This window comes from Girardinichthys multiradiatus, chromosome 2, assembly GCF_021462225.1.
Source record: "Girardinichthys multiradiatus isolate DD_20200921_A chromosome 2, DD_fGirMul_XY1, whole genome shotgun sequence".
NCBI classification, from domain to species: domain Eukaryota; kingdom Metazoa; phylum Chordata; class Actinopteri; order Cyprinodontiformes; family Goodeidae; genus Girardinichthys; species Girardinichthys multiradiatus.
The window spans coordinates 43,803,463-43,819,870 of record NC_061795.1 but is presented as its reverse complement, the minus strand read 5'-3'; the positions used below and the strand labels follow the sequence as shown (position 1 = coordinate 43,819,870).

Sequence of the window (16,408 nt, the reverse complement as noted above, 5' to 3'; positions counted from 1 at the left end):
AAAGTCAATTAAATTGTTTGTTTGCAATCAGACCTGGCCTAAGGTTGATTGAGGCCCTTCTGTTTAGGTTTAAGTAAATGATCCTAAACCATACAGTGAATTGGAACAGAAAACTGCAGAGGGGTGACATTTTATACATGATCATTTTTACTTAAACTATCAACAAAATGGCCAACCGCACTGTTGTATATAGCACTTAAATTTTTTTTTTTGATTAACCAAAAGTTTGAATCAAGCTTAGGCAACTGCTGAAAAAAAGCCCTCACTCAATTTATTTTCAAATTATATCCATAAAATATTTTCTAAGCTGAAACACCAGTAAAATTATTTAATTAACTTTAAACTAGGTGAATTAGTCACAATTTTATTAGGTTCCAAAGTTTGCTTATACCTCTGGCTGGCCCTGCTTCTGAGTAAACTAGGAGATTTAGGTATATCGAATGTACAATAAACAAACAAAACTTTTCACAATTTAAATCGCATATAAAGAGAAACAATATTGAGTCAAACCAAATTCTGTTAAGGGCCTAAACAATCATGGGCCGGTCGGCTCTTTTTTATATGAGCTTATGTTTCAGCTTTTATTTTATTTGTTGATTCAGTTTATCTTAATTAATGTATTGCATTTTATTTTACGCCTTATATTGTAATATACTTTTATTTAAGTTTCTGCTTTATTATATTTATTTATTTTACCGGAAGCTCCGTGTTTTCGTCACAGGAAGCTGAGCTGTCAGTTTTGTTTTGGTCCGCTAGTCACGTGATGTGCTGACGTCAGCGGTAGAGCAGCAACATGGCGGAGCTGTTAAAGGTAGGAAACATGAAGGAAAACATGGGTCCAAACGGCCGCTCCAAGCTTCGAGTTTGATCTCAAGTTGGACCGAGCTCCGTGGGGCCAACAGGGCTGTACTTCCGGGTTCTGACCACATTGTTAGCTGCCGAGATATCCGCAGCAGGAGAGGGCAGCACAGGGGAGGAGGGTCACTATCAGCAGTGAGACCGTTACAGTCTGTGTTGTACTCCGAACCGGTTCTCTTCCGGACTGGTCCGGTTCTCGGGCTGTCGGAGAGCCACGGGACACGGATGATCCGGTGAGACCACGGAGTGTTGCTGAGATTGACGTCCAGAAAGACAACTGCTGCCCCGGCTTCAGGCCGAGTTTTCATTCCCGGTGCTGCTAGCAAAGTTCCCAGAAATACTCCAGCCAGACTTTCACACCTGGTTAAAATTAAAGTAATCGGGGTTTTAAGATGGGATAAATTTTCCGGTTAAAGTCTGGTTTGGTACCGTTGAACTCCACTTTTTTTTATGAAGAAATCTGATCAGGGCGCTTATTTAATCTGATTTTGGATTCTTTTTTTTTTTTGCGCCACTTAGCGGCCTTTATTTTTTCATTTTTCTGACAGTAGGTAGACAGGAAAGAGGGCAAAGAGAGGGGGAGACATTCGGCAAAGGTCCGTGACTCGAACCCAGGACAGCCGCATTGTTGTGCGCTTAACCCCTACACCACCAGCACCGCGCCCCTGATTTGGATTCTGTGGTTGCTGATTGGAACTGAGTCTATTTTCAGGTTAAGTTCCGGTCTTTCACTAACTGACCTTTGCCCTTTGCAGGTGATATTTGAACATGATGGAATTTTCCTCCATCCGAACCCAGAAGAAGGAAGCCTGGACCAAGATCTGCTGGTTTCTGGATTCCTTCGAATCCTGGAGAAGGTAAACCTGAGAGTCCTCCTGTGCCATTAAGGTCTCCCTGAGATTTTTCACACAGAACCACCGTGGTTCTGCTGATGCTTCTGATGGTAACAGATCACTCAGCTCTTTTTCCAGAGGCGCTGGACTGATTGCGATCTGTTCAGAAAAAGATGAAAACTTTTGATCTTTGATGATCAGTCTGGTGCTTCTATCTTTCTAGGATTCAGAGATTCTGGTAGAATACCGTCCACTGGAGGACAGCGTGGACCCGTCCAACATACTGTGCGCTGGACAGGTTTGTCTCTGCTCGCTCTGTGATCTCAGATCACCTGACAGCGTCAGCATCAGGGGATGTTCAGGTGTGTTGTGTTTCTCCCCAGGACTCCAGTTCAGTGGTGGAGTGGGCCCAGTGTCCCAGAGAGAAGTCACAGTCCCGGCAGCTGCTGGAGACACAGCAGAGCTACGAGACCGAGTGGGACATGGTGAACGCTGTCTCCTTCAGGAAGAAGAACTACACCAATGGAGAGGGTGGGTCTGCAATCTTCCTGTCAGATGACTGATGGAGGAAATGTGACACTGTGCAGCTGGAATATCAGCAAATATCCTCATGATCCATGCCGAATAAAAGCTGGAAGAACTGAGCATTGGTGTCACCTCCATGTCATTGGAAAAGCTGCCAAATCATGAAGTTGGCTCAGTTTTCAGATGAAATTCCAAAAGAAACCGGCGGATCGTCCAAATATTTTCAACAAACAAGAACTCTGAGTTTGCTTTCAGGTTTTCAGAGTTAAAGTAAAGTGTGTGTGCGTGTGTGTGTGAGAGAGTGTCTCTAACATTTTTAAAACTGCTGTTCTTCTGTGTGTTTTCTGATTGCTGCGTCTTATCTCTCAGGCTCTCAGAATCACAGCCATGAGCGGAGCCGCTGGGCATTCTCTGTGAACATCAGTGACCTCAAGTCCATAACAGTGAAGGATGAAGGTTGGACCTTTCTCATCCTACAGCTAAAGGACTCCTCCAGCTCTCTGCCAGCACTGCATTTCCACCAGGGCGGCAGCAGAGAGTTCCTGGACAGCCTGAGGAGGTTCGCTCTGCTGACAGAGTGAGTAGCTGAGGGGTTTTTCCTAACCCAGCATGGTTCAGGTTCTCACAGCTGTCACAGCAGAACCATCCAGGTGTCAAAGTGGGTTGAGGCTTGTTTTACACAGCCGGATATTAATCATTACATGTTTGAAAGAATTTCAGACCGGATCATTAAAGGTCGGGGTGAAGATGTTATTACTTCAGACTCAGCTCTTATACGGCTTTGCCTTTTAAAAGGTTTGAGCTATGAAACTACAGACAGTTTGAAAATGAATGTGACCAACAACAATTGATAGGTTTGTTTTATATGAACTTGTTTTCATTGCAGTCTTATTGACTGTAAACAGGAAGCAAAATGTGAGTTCTCTTTTTATATTCTCATGAGAACTCTCTCTGGAGCATTTTGGATCCGTTTATTGTTCTTTAATGACGTATTTAGGAACAGAAGACTGTGAGGATGACCCCGCCTGTTTTAAGATCAATATTTCAGGGGAGTCCTGGATTTTTCAAAAGTCTGATACAGGTCATTCTAACCTGTATATATGTTTTTAAGTGATGGATCTTCACAAAATAGTCTAGGCTGGAAGTGAAATAAAGAAAATATTTTAAAAGAATAAAATATAAAAGGAAAAACTGTCATGTGCAAATGTGTTCAACCCCTTTGCTATGAAGCATCTAAAAGTTTTGGTGCTTCATAAAAGTCACATAATTAGTGAAATTAAGTCCTTCTCTGTGCAGTCTGTCACATGATCTGTCAGTTTATACACGCCTTTTCTGAAAGGCCCCAGAGGCTGCAGCACCACTAAGCAAGACGCATCACACCATGAAGACCAAGGAGCTCTCCAAACAAGTCAGGGACAAACTGTTGAGAAGTACAAGGCAGGGTGGGGTTATAAAAAATACCCAAATCTTTAATGTTCCATCATCTTCAAATGTAAAACACATCATACCACAACATACCTGCCAAGAGAGGGCCGCCCACCAAATCCCACAGACTGGGAGGAGGGCATTAATTAGAGAGGCAGCACAGACACCAAAAGTAACCCTGAAGAAGCTGCAGAGGTCCACAGCAGAGACTGGAGTATCTGTCCATAGGGTCACAATAAGACGTATAAAAAATACATTCCTTAAAGTCCTCAAACTCTCAAACAGTCCATTTTATTTCCAGGTTGAGAGGCAATAAAACATGAAAAATACCAAGGGGGTGAATACTTTTGCAAGTCACTGTAAAACATTTGCAGGCAGGGTTCCTGCAAATGTTCCTACATTTGGAAAAAATTGTAATTTTGACATGGAAGTTGTGCAGAAACTGTGCTGCATGTCTGCAGATTTTACTCTCTAATAATCGATCCGTCTGACCCTGACTGCAGACCTGCTCAAGGTTGGAAGTGTAACCCCCTAAAAGCAGGATCTTTCTGCTTTTCTGTTGGATTGTTTTTGATTGTCAGAAACAGACGGACTGTCTGAGTGTCTGCTGAGACGCGTTATTTATATGTTAATTCCTGCAATGATAAAATGTTCAGAGGCTGAGATGAAGTGAGATTACAGCGTGAGACTCCTTGCCGCTGATAACTCTTATTAAAGTTCTTATCTGCAGCTCAGTGAAAGGCTGGATCAGTACTGGATGTTTAGATTCAGATCTATGGCAGAGGGATGCTCTGCTTACGCTGTTAAAAAGACACACACACACCTGACTAAGGGTCTGACTGCAGTGTGTGTGTGTGTGCGTTTCAGGTGTCCTGAGGATGAAACATGTCTACTGGTCAGCACTCCAAACAAAGCCTTGTCCCAGTCGTTCGAGAACCTCCTAGATGACAACAGCTTTGGCCTCATTCACGTAAGAACACACACACACACACACACACACACACACAAACTCTTGTTTTGCTATATGTAGTGAGGACCATGTGTTGACTCCCATTGATTTTCATTCATTTTCAACCCTTTCTATGCCCTAACCCTGACAATAACCCTAAACCTAACCATTACCAGTGCATACCTAACCCTAATCTTAACCTAAAGTCAATTCACACCTTAGTCCTAAACCTAACCGTTAGCAAAATAGGTCATGAGGACCAGCAAAATGTCCTCACTTTGGTACAAACGATCCTCAATTTGATGGGGAAATTGGGAAAATGATTCTCACTGTGATGCCAAGACAGGAACACACACACACACACACGCACACACACACAGCCTGATGCAGCTGCCAGGATGCTCCTCTAACAGGGTGAGGTTCACTGATCTGATTCTAAATCTTATGTTTAATCAGTTTTATTTAGTTTCTGTTGGAAGTCAACATTCTGTGTGAAAGTATTCCTCACTGTCCTGTTTTCCCAATTGTCTCTCTGTAGGAATGAGCAAAAGATTCCACAGAGTCTGATTGTTCGCTCTAATCAGCCTGGTTTTGTTCTGTGGTTTTTCTCCTGCAGAAGTTTAAGCGTGACCCTTATGTGACGACACTAGGCGGCTTCTCCAAAGTCACCAACTACATCTATGATGCTCTACGGGGGACAGAGGAGCAGCAGCAGCGCCCCCCGGAGGAGGTAGCAGACCTCCTGGGTGAAGTCATTCCAGGTCTGGAAATCAACCAACAGGAGGAGCCAGGCTTTGAAGTCATCACCAGGGTAAGGAGCTCTGTCTAGGTCATCAGCTGTATGATCCGTTTATGACATGATCTATTTAATCATCAATTCCTGCTTAACTGCAGCTCCAAAGTGAATGAAAAAAGGATTTAAGGAATTAAAAACAACTTAAAAGTCATCCCTCAGAGTCAAATTAACCTATTTAGATTAAATCCTTCTATGGACATCGGTTGTGATGAAGACGTTATAAACTTTATGTTTGCCTGTAAGACAAGACTCAGGGAGCTCCTAGTTGTTTGTTGTTTTGACATCATCACCTCTGATGTGACAGATCGACCTGGGGGTGAGGCCTCCTGTGAGCCGAGCAGAGCCGCTGTATGCAGACGAGTGGAGTAAACTCCAGGACCCTGAGGGGAGGATAGAGGACGACGTCACGCTCAGACAGAGGATCTTCAAGGGGGCAAGTCTCAGTACACAAACACAGAAATAAGATCCCTCTGTCCAGTGACTGGGCTTCTTCAGAGATATGAAGAAGAGCTCAGAGTAGAGCTGCTGCTTCTGAACACTGAAAGGAGTCAGGCTACCGGGATACCGCTTGCTTCTGTTTGTCTGTCCCTCCTGGACATGTTACACCCACACTGAACTGACTGATTTATTAAACTATGATGTTTTAACCTGACTGTGGGCCGACAGCTTAGACAGGTAACAGCTTAGTCTGAAAGTGAAACTTAAAGTTCAAATACAATTTTGATATTGACTCACGGAAACAATAAAGGTTGATGCTTAGAAACACTCTGACCTTTGACCTTTATTAGGCCTTCCAGTGTTTAGAAATTTAGGTTTTATGCATGATGTGCCTGCAGGAACACCTTACACAGGAGCTACATTACCCACAATGCACCCCGCTCTTACAGGAACCTGACGCCACTGATTGCACCTTCAAAAAAAAACATAAATTGCAAATACAATTTGGGTCAAATTTAAACAGATTCTGAGTTCGGTCGGTCACCTCACCGACCAGACCGTGTGACCAGGTGCTGTGTGTTACCTGCAGGGTCTGTGTCACGCTGTAAGGAAAGAAGCCTGGAAGTTCCTGCTGGGGTATTATCCGTGGACCAGCACATTGGAGGAGAGGAAGTCTCTGCAGAAGGCCAAAACGTACGACACACACACACACACACACACACACACACACACACACACACACACACACACAAACTTGTGACATGATCCCTGTAGACTGCTGACCTCAGCAGGCATTTCTGCTGGATCAGATTGGTCCTTCAGATCGTTCTCAGCTGCTGTCAGTTTGATTTCAGGTGTTCTGGTTCTCAGGGCTGAGTTTAACTCAGCCGCTGGTTTTAACGAGGCGGCTCGTTTAGAGCTCAAACTAATTGACCCTCGTTTACAGCAGATCTGATCACTGAAACGCCACTAGTTAACCGAAACCGAACTCATTGATCTGAAAACTAATCAGGCCAGGCATAAACGGGTAAACTATGGGATATAGTTGGGTTTCCATGGTAACAGTGACCGTGTGTGTGTGTCCCTGTCGGCAGAGATGAATACTTTCGGATGAAGCTGCAGTGGAAATCCATCGGTGAGGAGCAGGAAAGGAGGAACTCCAGACTGAGAGACTACAGGAGTCTGATCGGTGAGGATGAGGAGGACCCCACAGTCTTCAGCATTTACATACAAAGTGTCACCACACGACCATATGTGGGAATCCTTTAATCCGCTCCAGGAGCTGACTGGTTTTCAACTTGAGGGGGGGGCGCTACAGATCTCTCTGCACTCAGTGATGATCAGATGTTTAGCTGAAGCTTTGGTCCCGTCTTTTTCATGTCACTTCATGGCGTTAAATCGTTAAAACTGTATAATTAGGACTGCAGACGGGTATGTTTGTGACGTAAGCATTCTTTATATTCACAACAAAGCTTCAGGTTATTCTGCCATCCAGATCCAGCATCGTGGGGCTACTGTAGAGTGTTGGAACTTGATGGATTGTTGATGGACCATTAAGCTCTTTCTCCTCCTCTGATGGAGACAGGAGCAGAAATGGGACGGGTCCTCTTTCATCTGAAACCAGATGGAGTTCACATGTTGAAACGTCTGTGACACCAGCATGTTTGTTCTGTTCTGCTCCAGAGAAAGACGTGAACCGAACAGACCGAACGAACAGGTTCTACGAAGGTCTGAACAACCCGGGCCTGACTCTGCTGCACGACATCCTGATGACCTACTGCATGTACGACTTTGACCTGGGTGAGAAATTTATCACATGTCGGAGGAAGATTCTCTCGAGGAACATGTTGTTCAGGGATGTTCTGAGGTTTATTGAGGTCCAAGTCGTAAAGGTTCAATTAGTGTTTCCATGTCTTTTGTTTTCTTCGGCAGCGAATAATAAACTTCTGACCATCAGACATGTTCACACTGAACATCAAACCTTCAGTTCAGGAAAAGTTTGTGTGTTTAGGATCGTGGTCCTGTTGGACTATCAAAATGTGTTCAGGTTTCAACCATCTGACCCAAACTGTTCCTCTTTCAAAGAACCATCAACGTTCAAGCCTCTAGACCTGGAAACCACTGGAACGGCAGTGCCACCGTCCACAGAGACTGGTCTGAGAGGGTGCTTGTTGGAAGACCATACCAACTGTCCAGCATGGTAGTGGCAGCATCATGCTGTGGGTTTTTTTACACCTAGTGAAACTGGTACATTGCACAAAGTGGATGGAATAATGAAGGCTCTCTCCAAATTACATAACTTCACCTCAAATCAACAACTAGATGGTTGAACCTTTGAGACAGTTGGTTGTTCCTACAGGACAATGATCCCAAAGACTGACTGGAATGATCTCCCCAAACCTCAGCCCTGCTTTCTGTTTATGTACCTTGATTAAAAGCCGGGTCAGCGCCATGAAACCAACTAATTTTATTGAACTGCATCTAAGATTTGTCAAATCTCCAGGCAGAATGATGCCAGTAGCTTGTTGGTGGTTAAGAAAAGTCCAGTTGAGGTGCAGCCTGGTATTTACAGTGTATGCATTTATTAGAGCCTGCATGTTTGATTTGGACCCTGTTTGGATCAGAGAAAATCCATGATAAATTCAAACTTTCTGGTTTTAAAAATAATTTCAGCTGAATGTTGGAAAAGAACATTAAGTATAAAATTAACGTTCAAAGTGATGTGGAGCAGAACTTTAAAATATTAGGTTATTATATTTTTATTATTTCCAACCTCTTAAAATGTTTTTGTTAAACATGTCTGTTATTAACTCTTCCTGATATTAATAATTCTCAGAGATCAGCCTTAATAATTTCACTTTAATTTAACCAACAACATTTGAACACATCCTCTCCCTGCTGAACCGACCAATCAACTGTCGGATCATTTCAAATCATCTTCTGTAGCATTTTCAGGATGCTAGATTAAGCATACAGCATCACGAACAGCTCTTCTGATTACCCTGGGTCATCAGAACCAGCCTGGTCCCTGTTGGGGCGCAGATGTTCTGTTTCCCTCGTCCGGTTAATGACTGACCCTCAATGTTTCTCCAGGTTATGTTCAGGGCATGAGTGACCTGCTGTCACCAATCCTCTACGTAATGGAGAATGAGGTCGATGCATTCTGGTGTTTCGTCTCCTTTATGGACCAGATGGTAAGAAACCGAGCTAAGTCAGAACCAGAACCATCTATGTTTGATGTGTGCATAATGCAGGTAACAGATTTAGCTCTTAGCTCGTGGTTCTGTTACGTGAGGAGGTCTGAAGAACTCCACCACAGTCTGCAGATTAATTTCAATGTTTTACTGCACAACCTCAGAACAAACCAGGGAAAGAACTTTCAAACCCAGTTCAGGTCTGAAGAACCCTGTAAGACATGTGTATGGCAGAACAGATTTTGGGTCTTGATTCTGATGTGGAGCCCATGTTCTGGTTAGAAAGAACCTTTCTGACTGAAACTTTACTGTGCAGAAACGTATATCAGGGGGACCGGCTGACCCATCAGATTTTACAGATTGGGTTTGTTTGTGTTGCAGCACCAGAACTTCGAGGAGCAAATGCAGGGCATGAAGACGCAGCTGATCCAGCTCAGCACGCTGCTCAGACTGCTGGATCTGGCGTTCTGGAACTACCTTGGTACGGAGCAGCCGGTCGGGTCTCACTCTGCCCACGTTCCTGTGTTGGATCCGTCACGTTGGACCTGTTTTTGTGTTTCAGAGTCCCAGGAGTCCGGGTACCTTTACTTCTGCTTCCGCTGGCTGCTGATCCGCTTTAAGAGGGAGCTGAGTTTCCAGGATGTCCTGCGGCTCTGGGAGGTCAGTTTGGAGATCAGGTCCTGTGAAGGTTCTTCTAGCAGGTCACTAAGGCCTGCAGAGGATCAGAGTTCTGTACACTTAACCTGGATGGCATTAAATTGACCTCTGATAATAAAGTAAAAAACCTTGGTGTTATTTTTGACCAGGACATGTCATTTAAATCCCATATTAAACAAGTTCTAGGGTTTCCTTCTTTCATCTCCAGAACATTGTCAAAATTAGAAATATTCTGTCCAGGAGTGACGCTGAAAAACTAGTCCATGCATTTGTTACTTCAAGATTGGACTATTGTAATTCTTTACTATCAGGATGTCCACAAAATGCAGTTAAAAGCCTTCAGTTGATTCAAAATGCTGCAGCAAGAGTTCTGATGAAAATTAGAAAGAGAGATCATATTTCTCCTATTTTAGCTTCCCTTCATTGGCTCCCTGTTAAATCCAGAATAGAATCTAAAATTCTCCTCCTCACATATAAAGCCCTTAATGATCTAGCTCCATCATACATCAGAGATGTGATTGGTCCATATGTTCCTAACAGAGCACTTTGTTCTCAGACTGCAGGTTTACTGGTGGTTCCTAGAGTCTCTAGAAGTAGAATGGGAGGCAGATCCTTTAGTTATCAGGCTCCTCTCCTGTGGAACCAGCTCCCAGCTTTAGTTCGTGAGGCAGACACCCTGTCTACTTTTAAGGCTAGGCTTAAAACTTTCCTTTTTGATAAAGTTTATAGTTAGAGTGGCTTAGGTTATCCTGAGCTATCTCTGTAGTTATGCTGCTATAGGCTTAGGCCGCTGGAGGACATAATGACCACTCTCACCCTCTTCACTACATTCTCACACTACTCTCCAATTTTGCATTATTTGCTGTTATTTCAGCTTTTAACTTCATGTTCTCTCTCTTTTCTCTTCCTAGAAGCTACACCTGGCCTGACTCTGTGTCTACCTGTGACACCTTTCTGGAGAGGAGCATCGTCCAAAGTTCTGCTGGCAACAACTTAATGCTCACCCTCTACCAATGATCCACATGGCCCTGTCTTTTAGTGTTTAACCCTTTCTCTCTCCTAGACATGGTGATTGACTGAGCTTTTACTGTAACTAACTCTATGTGCTCTCTTTCAGACTCTAACCTTGAAAACTGGCTCAGAGTTTATCTGTTCTTTCTTTCTAGGTGAAACGACTAAAGGAGCTACATCCATTAACATTTTACTTTTCCTTCCCATAGAAAGTACTCCTGGATCAGTGCTCCTTTGTTCTCTTTGTGTCTCTGCTCTGTTCTCTCAAACCCCCAGTTTGTCGTGGCAGATGTTCTGATCCAACACTTCAATACATTGGTGTGAAAAATCCAACCATCATTACATCATCTGATCAGTTCACCCATCTCTCTCTATGGCTCCCACCACAGTCACATGATGGTGACATCTTCTAGATGATAATTTCCAGTTTTATGTATGAAGACGATGATGATCCTCTTTCACTCACATGGTCACCATGGAGACCACCCCATCACAGCAGCTGGTTCTGAATAACTTCCCTCTGAGCTTAGCTGCTGCTTGAACATGTGACCAGTTTTTCTGATCCAGAGACCACATCTCAACCTTGAAACCTTCCAAAAGAAACTGTCATCCCAACATTCCTATAGCCCTGCTTCCTCATTTTTCCCAGATCTGGTTCCTGATAATGTCATGTCTCATGTCCCCTCCACCTCAGGTTATGTGGACCGGGCTGCCCTGTCAGAACTTCCACCTGCTGGTCTGCTGTGCCATCCTGGACTCTGAGAAGCAGAAGATCATGGAGGAGAACTACGGCTTCAACGAGATCCTGAAGGTAAGGTAGATCCAATCAGCTGCAGCCCTACATCCACCTGAAGGAAACACTGATCACGTTCAGGTTCTTGTGATGAACCAACAAGCAGCAGCTGAGTGCTGAAGCAGGTTAACGTTCATATCAATGGAACCGATCGATCAGGGTTCTCCTGTGTGTGTTTGTGTTACAGCACATCAACGAGCTCTCCATGAAGCTTGACATCAAGGAGATCCTGCAGAAAGCTGAGGGCATCTACCTTCAGATCCGCAGCTGCAAGGTGGGCGTTTAGTTTTCAGGCTCTCCGTGTGAACCTGGTTGGAGTACCATAGCAACTCAGGTCACCATGGTAACACAACTCCTGTTCAGCTCCCAAGAAGCTCCACCTGTTCACTGAGGCTGTTCCTGACGATTTCCTAAAGATCTATTCAGTTTCCGTCAGTGACGGATCAAATGTTGCAAACTCGGATGGTCCAATTTAAAGCTCCTGATGTTAGAGAAATAGTCGATTTAATCAGAACCAAGACCAGGCTGATTCAGATCTGCTTCTCCTCTGCAGGACCTGCCTCACTCCATCAGCACCATCCTGGGCTTCGACACAGAGCGAAGAGTTTCCAACCAGACGGATCCTGGATCAGCTCCTCGGCCCGTTCCGCAGCAGGACGTCTGTTCTAATGGACACTGCAGGGAAAATAGACCCCAGAACAGCTGCAGAGGGGTCTTCACCTCATAGTTAACGCATAGACTGACTGTAGGTCAGCAGGGGGCGCTGTGAAGCCCCGAGGAGGAATGGAGAAAGGTGTACAAAGGATCGCAGATTATTCAGAATCATATTTTTCTAACTTCTTGTATCGTCCCTTTGCTCCTGATGTTTTGTAAAATCCTGACCTGCAGGACGGACAGGAGCAGGGGTGGACTCACCTGGACTTCTCACACATGTGCCACATGTGTGGGCATCTTTTTTCTGAGTCAGAACTGGTCTGCAGATCAGATGCTGCCTGAGAATCTGTGCTTGCAGACAGCAGCTAATCAGTATTTCTATTATCGATGCATCAGCTGATCTTTGATTTGTTTGTTTTTTATTTGTAAAGTGAAAATGCCCAAAGTGACGTCCTTAAACTGCTCAGTCTGTCCCAAACTGAGGCGCATTGTTTTCTTTCATTAAAAAGCTGCCAATTAACTTTTTTCTCTCTCCTATTTTTCCGTCTGCATAGTATCGGCTTCATCCTCATCTTCCTCTGTTTGTTCCCCACCAGAAGTTCAGATCCAGAGGGTTTCGACTAGGTTGATCAGAAACTCGATTGGTGATCATTAAAGTAATTCTTATGCAGACATAAAGACTCTTCACACTCATCTAAGTCTCCCTTATTAAAGGGAAGTTGAAGATAACAGCTGTTCAACACATTTCTCCTTCTGTTTCCGTTATAATTTTTGCTTCACTGCTTTCAGTGTTGGAAAAACTCAGACTAAACACGTGAAAACACGCCCCTCAGTCAGTAATGCTTTGACTTTTGGTGGTGATGCAGTGGATAATGTTTATGAAAAATGTTATCTGAGGATTATAAAATTCAACATGTAAATCATTAGGTCAGATTATGATGGGGTTCCTCCCTCAATCTATTAGATACAAATGTTATGACATTTCATCTTAAACTTCTTACATCTGAAAATTAATCCACCCTAATTTTGAAGATAAAAAGTCCACCTTCAGCTTGTTTCATCAAAATATAAAATTTCACCACAAACCCATTAAAGTGGAAGATTGAAAACGAAATCCCCCTTAAACTCGTTTCATGTAAAGATAAAAAGTCCGCCTTAAATTCATTCATTACATCCAAACATGAGCATATTCTACCTTGAACTTAATACATCTTGTATAATAAAATGTCCCTTTTAACAAAAAACCTCAACTTAAAAAAAGTCAGTAGTCTCAGCAGAGTTTTGGATCACCAAAAGACGAACCAGTCCCAACTAAATGGACTGTTACAATAGTCCAGTCTTGTAGAGACCAAAACATGAATTTACCATCTCAGGTTCACTTGTTGACACTATTAATCGAAGTTTTGAAATGTTCCTGAAATGAAAAAAAAACAACTGTTTTTTTGTTATAAAAGAAGCACCAGGGGAAAAGCTACTTTTCTAAGGCTACGCTTCAATCACCCAAGTTGCTGTTTAATGTCAGGGTTAGGGTTATATTAAAAACTAAATTGGTCCAAGCACAGAGTCCTGAGGAACTCCACATGGCAGCTCAGTAGATTTGGATGTAGTTTGGTTTACAGACACACTAAAACTCCCACCAGATATGTAGGGTGAAAACCACTAGAACAGACCCAGACACCCCAACCAGAGCCCTCAGTGTTTTTCGGGATAGTATGATTAACTGTGGACAGGTCCAACAGACCAGGACCGTGTATTCTCCAGAATCTGCTGACTGGTGACTTTAAGAAGGTCTGTTTCAATATAATGCATTTTACAAAAACCAGATTGAAAAAGGTCATAGGTGATGGTATCTTCATACCCCCCTGCTCTCCCTTATTACAATTATCTTTCAATAAAAACATTACATCTTAAACGCGTTGTTGGTTTTGCAGTTTAAACCACCAAACTCAAGACCAAGACACGACCAAACCAATGTGAGACTGTAATAATGATGTTGTTGCTGTAAACATTTAAAGGTAATTAACCCTGCGACAGCTCATTAGCAAGCTAACCTATAACAGAGTTGCAGACTATGGTTGCTCTGGTGGGCTGACCTTTCACGTAGATGCTGCAGCAGCTACTAAAAACTTTACTGGTTGCATCTGAATGCAGCCAAGAGTTTTACATTAATTTGCATTTTAAAAACGTATGTTGCAGCTGTATTCGTCAATGGTGTAGAGAAAAAAATCCCACATTCAGCACGTCCGAGACCGAAAAAAGTCTGAATAAAAATGTATTCCACACCAAGACAAGTCCTAGTCTCAAGTGTCACGGCAGTACTTGTTATATCTGAATATGATTATTTAATTTCCCTTTGGGATTAATAAAGTATTTTTGAATTGAATTGAATTGAATTGAATGAGGAAGTTCTACCTTAAATGCATTACATCTGAAGATACAAATTCCACCTTAAACTCATTACATCTGGATCTAACATCCAGTCATAACTTGCATCAGTTTGGTAAATCAGTGGATATAAAATCTAAATGAAGAAAGCTAAAATGAGACGAAGCTTCCTGGTTAAAGTCCGTTTCTTAAAGAATTTAAACAAACCTGTCAGTCAGAGCTTTTTCAGATGTATTCAGTTAATCAAAATGAACTTTGATATTTTCAGTTTAAATAAGATAAGCACCAGGTCAACATGTTATCTGGACGCTTTCTATAGCTGTGGCTTTAGTGAAGAGATTCCTGTGGCGTGTTCTGGACCTGGAAATGTAAACGTTGTCAGAAGTTCCTATAGAACTCTTATTTTCTAACGAATTTTCCATCAGTTCTAGTCTGTGAACATTCAGCAGCAGCACATCATGCAAAACATTTATCTTTATGGCCCTCAAACAGATGGACCTCAGTGTGATCAGTACCAGCTGATGGTTCTGAGGGAAACTGGAGACTCTGGGCTCCAGTTTACCTGTTTTCTTCTGTCCCATCCTTCGTTAGGGACTCTTAAATGTCAGGCCTGTTGATGCTTCCTTTAAATGTCAGCAGCTCCCATGGCTCTGATGGACGTCTCCTCCTATTCTTGGTCTGATAGGAGCCATTTGAAGGTGGAGAAGACGGCTGGCGGTATCACCTGCTATCTACTCATAAAGCTGTGTCAGAACCAGAACAAAGCTGCTCGGCTTTCATTTCCTGTTCTGCAGGAAATTGGGAGAAAGGCGGCCGATAGCTGCTGCTGCTTATCAGCTGCTTCCTCTCAGGTTTGTGAAGAGACAGAGCGTCAGTCAGAGCTTCACCCGCTGACCTGCTGCTCGTCATCCTCACTGTGAGGAGAACAAGGAGCAACAAGAGACGGAGGTCCGGCTCGACATTAAAACAACAGCAATGCCTTTGGTTCTGAGAAATTGGAGGCAGACGTTTGTTAAAACAGACACAAGGATAAAAATGGAGCAGAGAAATATAAAACTGTCGTGTTTAGTTTGACTTCCTCTCAAGCAAACAAACATTCCTGCATTTCCCCTCTCTGATCATCATGAAGACTTATTTAAGACAACAACAAACATCTATTCTCCTCATGTCTCTATCTAGATCCCGTTCTACTTTACTAATGTTCTGATCCAGGTCCTGAACAGGTTGGTCCATGACTCTGCTTCTGTTTCTCTGCAGCAGCAGAATATTTGGTTTCCTGGAGATATCCTGGTGATGTTACATGATGGGCCAAAATCTGATGGGACCTTTTTGTTTTTAGTTCCATCCCTTATGAATGAACGCAGGCCCAAACCATGACAGAGCCTCCACCGTGTTTTACTGATGAATTTAGACTTTCATATAAACGGAAATATTTAATCCTATCCATAGGATCAACAATAAAACATCTGTATAATAAATAAAGCATCGATAACTTGATATTATGGTCCTGAAATAGAAAATTACAGAAAACTGAGATAAAAAACAGGCTGAAGTTTGGTTCTGAAATGAAAGCAGCAACTCTGTTCAGAGCCAACATGTTTCCTTACTGAATAAGGAATAAATAGCAGGTTGATGTGATGTTTTCCACCTGTTCGGTATCAACACACCTGATTCTACAGCCCAATCAGAACTTACCCCAAAGGCCTCAGCACAGGTGCTCAACATGAAGACTGAGGTGATGATCCGTGATGAAGCTCCAGAGAATAGCATCATTTTTAGACTCTGCTCCAATGCTCCAGATGGGCTTTTGTTTTGGGCTTTGCTCCAAGTCCTGGAAGGAATAAAAATACCACATTAAATATTTATGTCTTACATATTGATGTCCAATCT

At 43.0% G+C, this 16,408-nt stretch overlaps 1 protein-coding gene across 2 annotated transcripts; it reads left to right on the top strand.

Annotated features, from left to right (window-relative positions):
* The first annotated feature begins 741 nt into the window (after positions 1 to 741).
* Positions 742 to 12,653, top strand: tbc1d15 (TBC1 domain family, member 15). Of its 2 annotated transcripts, none has more exons than XM_047380918.1 (17): positions 742 to 811; positions 1,614 to 1,715; positions 1,915 to 1,989; positions 2,075 to 2,222; positions 2,586 to 2,793; positions 4,509 to 4,611; positions 5,207 to 5,401; positions 5,691 to 5,819; positions 6,414 to 6,517; positions 6,919 to 7,013; positions 7,508 to 7,624; positions 8,918 to 9,018; positions 9,400 to 9,499; positions 9,581 to 9,678; positions 11,381 to 11,497; positions 11,667 to 11,753; positions 12,033 to 12,653. In XM_047380918.1, the coding sequence occupies exons 1-17, from the start codon at positions 794 to 796 to the stop codon at positions 12,204 to 12,206; spliced, it is 1,971 nt and encodes a 656-aa protein (XP_047236874.1). In that variant the 5' UTR covers positions 742 to 793; the 3' UTR covers positions 12,207 to 12,653. The 2 variants fall into 2 exon arrangements, with proteins under 2 accessions (XP_047236874.1, XP_047236883.1); XM_047380927.1 differs by lacking the exon at positions 742 to 811 and adding an exon at positions 962 to 1,091.
* The last annotated feature ends 3,755 nt before the right edge of the window (positions 12,654 to 16,408 follow it).

Bases quoted from the DNA above. Each gene is read 5' to 3' on its own strand.
- tbc1d15 (XM_047380918.1), top strand. The intron at 4,612-5,206 runs GTAAGAACACAC...TTTCTCCTGCAG, and splicing joins ACAGCTTTGGCCTCATTCAC to AAGTTTAAGCGTGACCCTTA. The intron at 7,625-8,917 runs GTGAGAAATTTA...ATGTTTCTCCAG, and splicing joins CATGTACGACTTTGACCTGG to GTTATGTTCAGGGCATGAGT.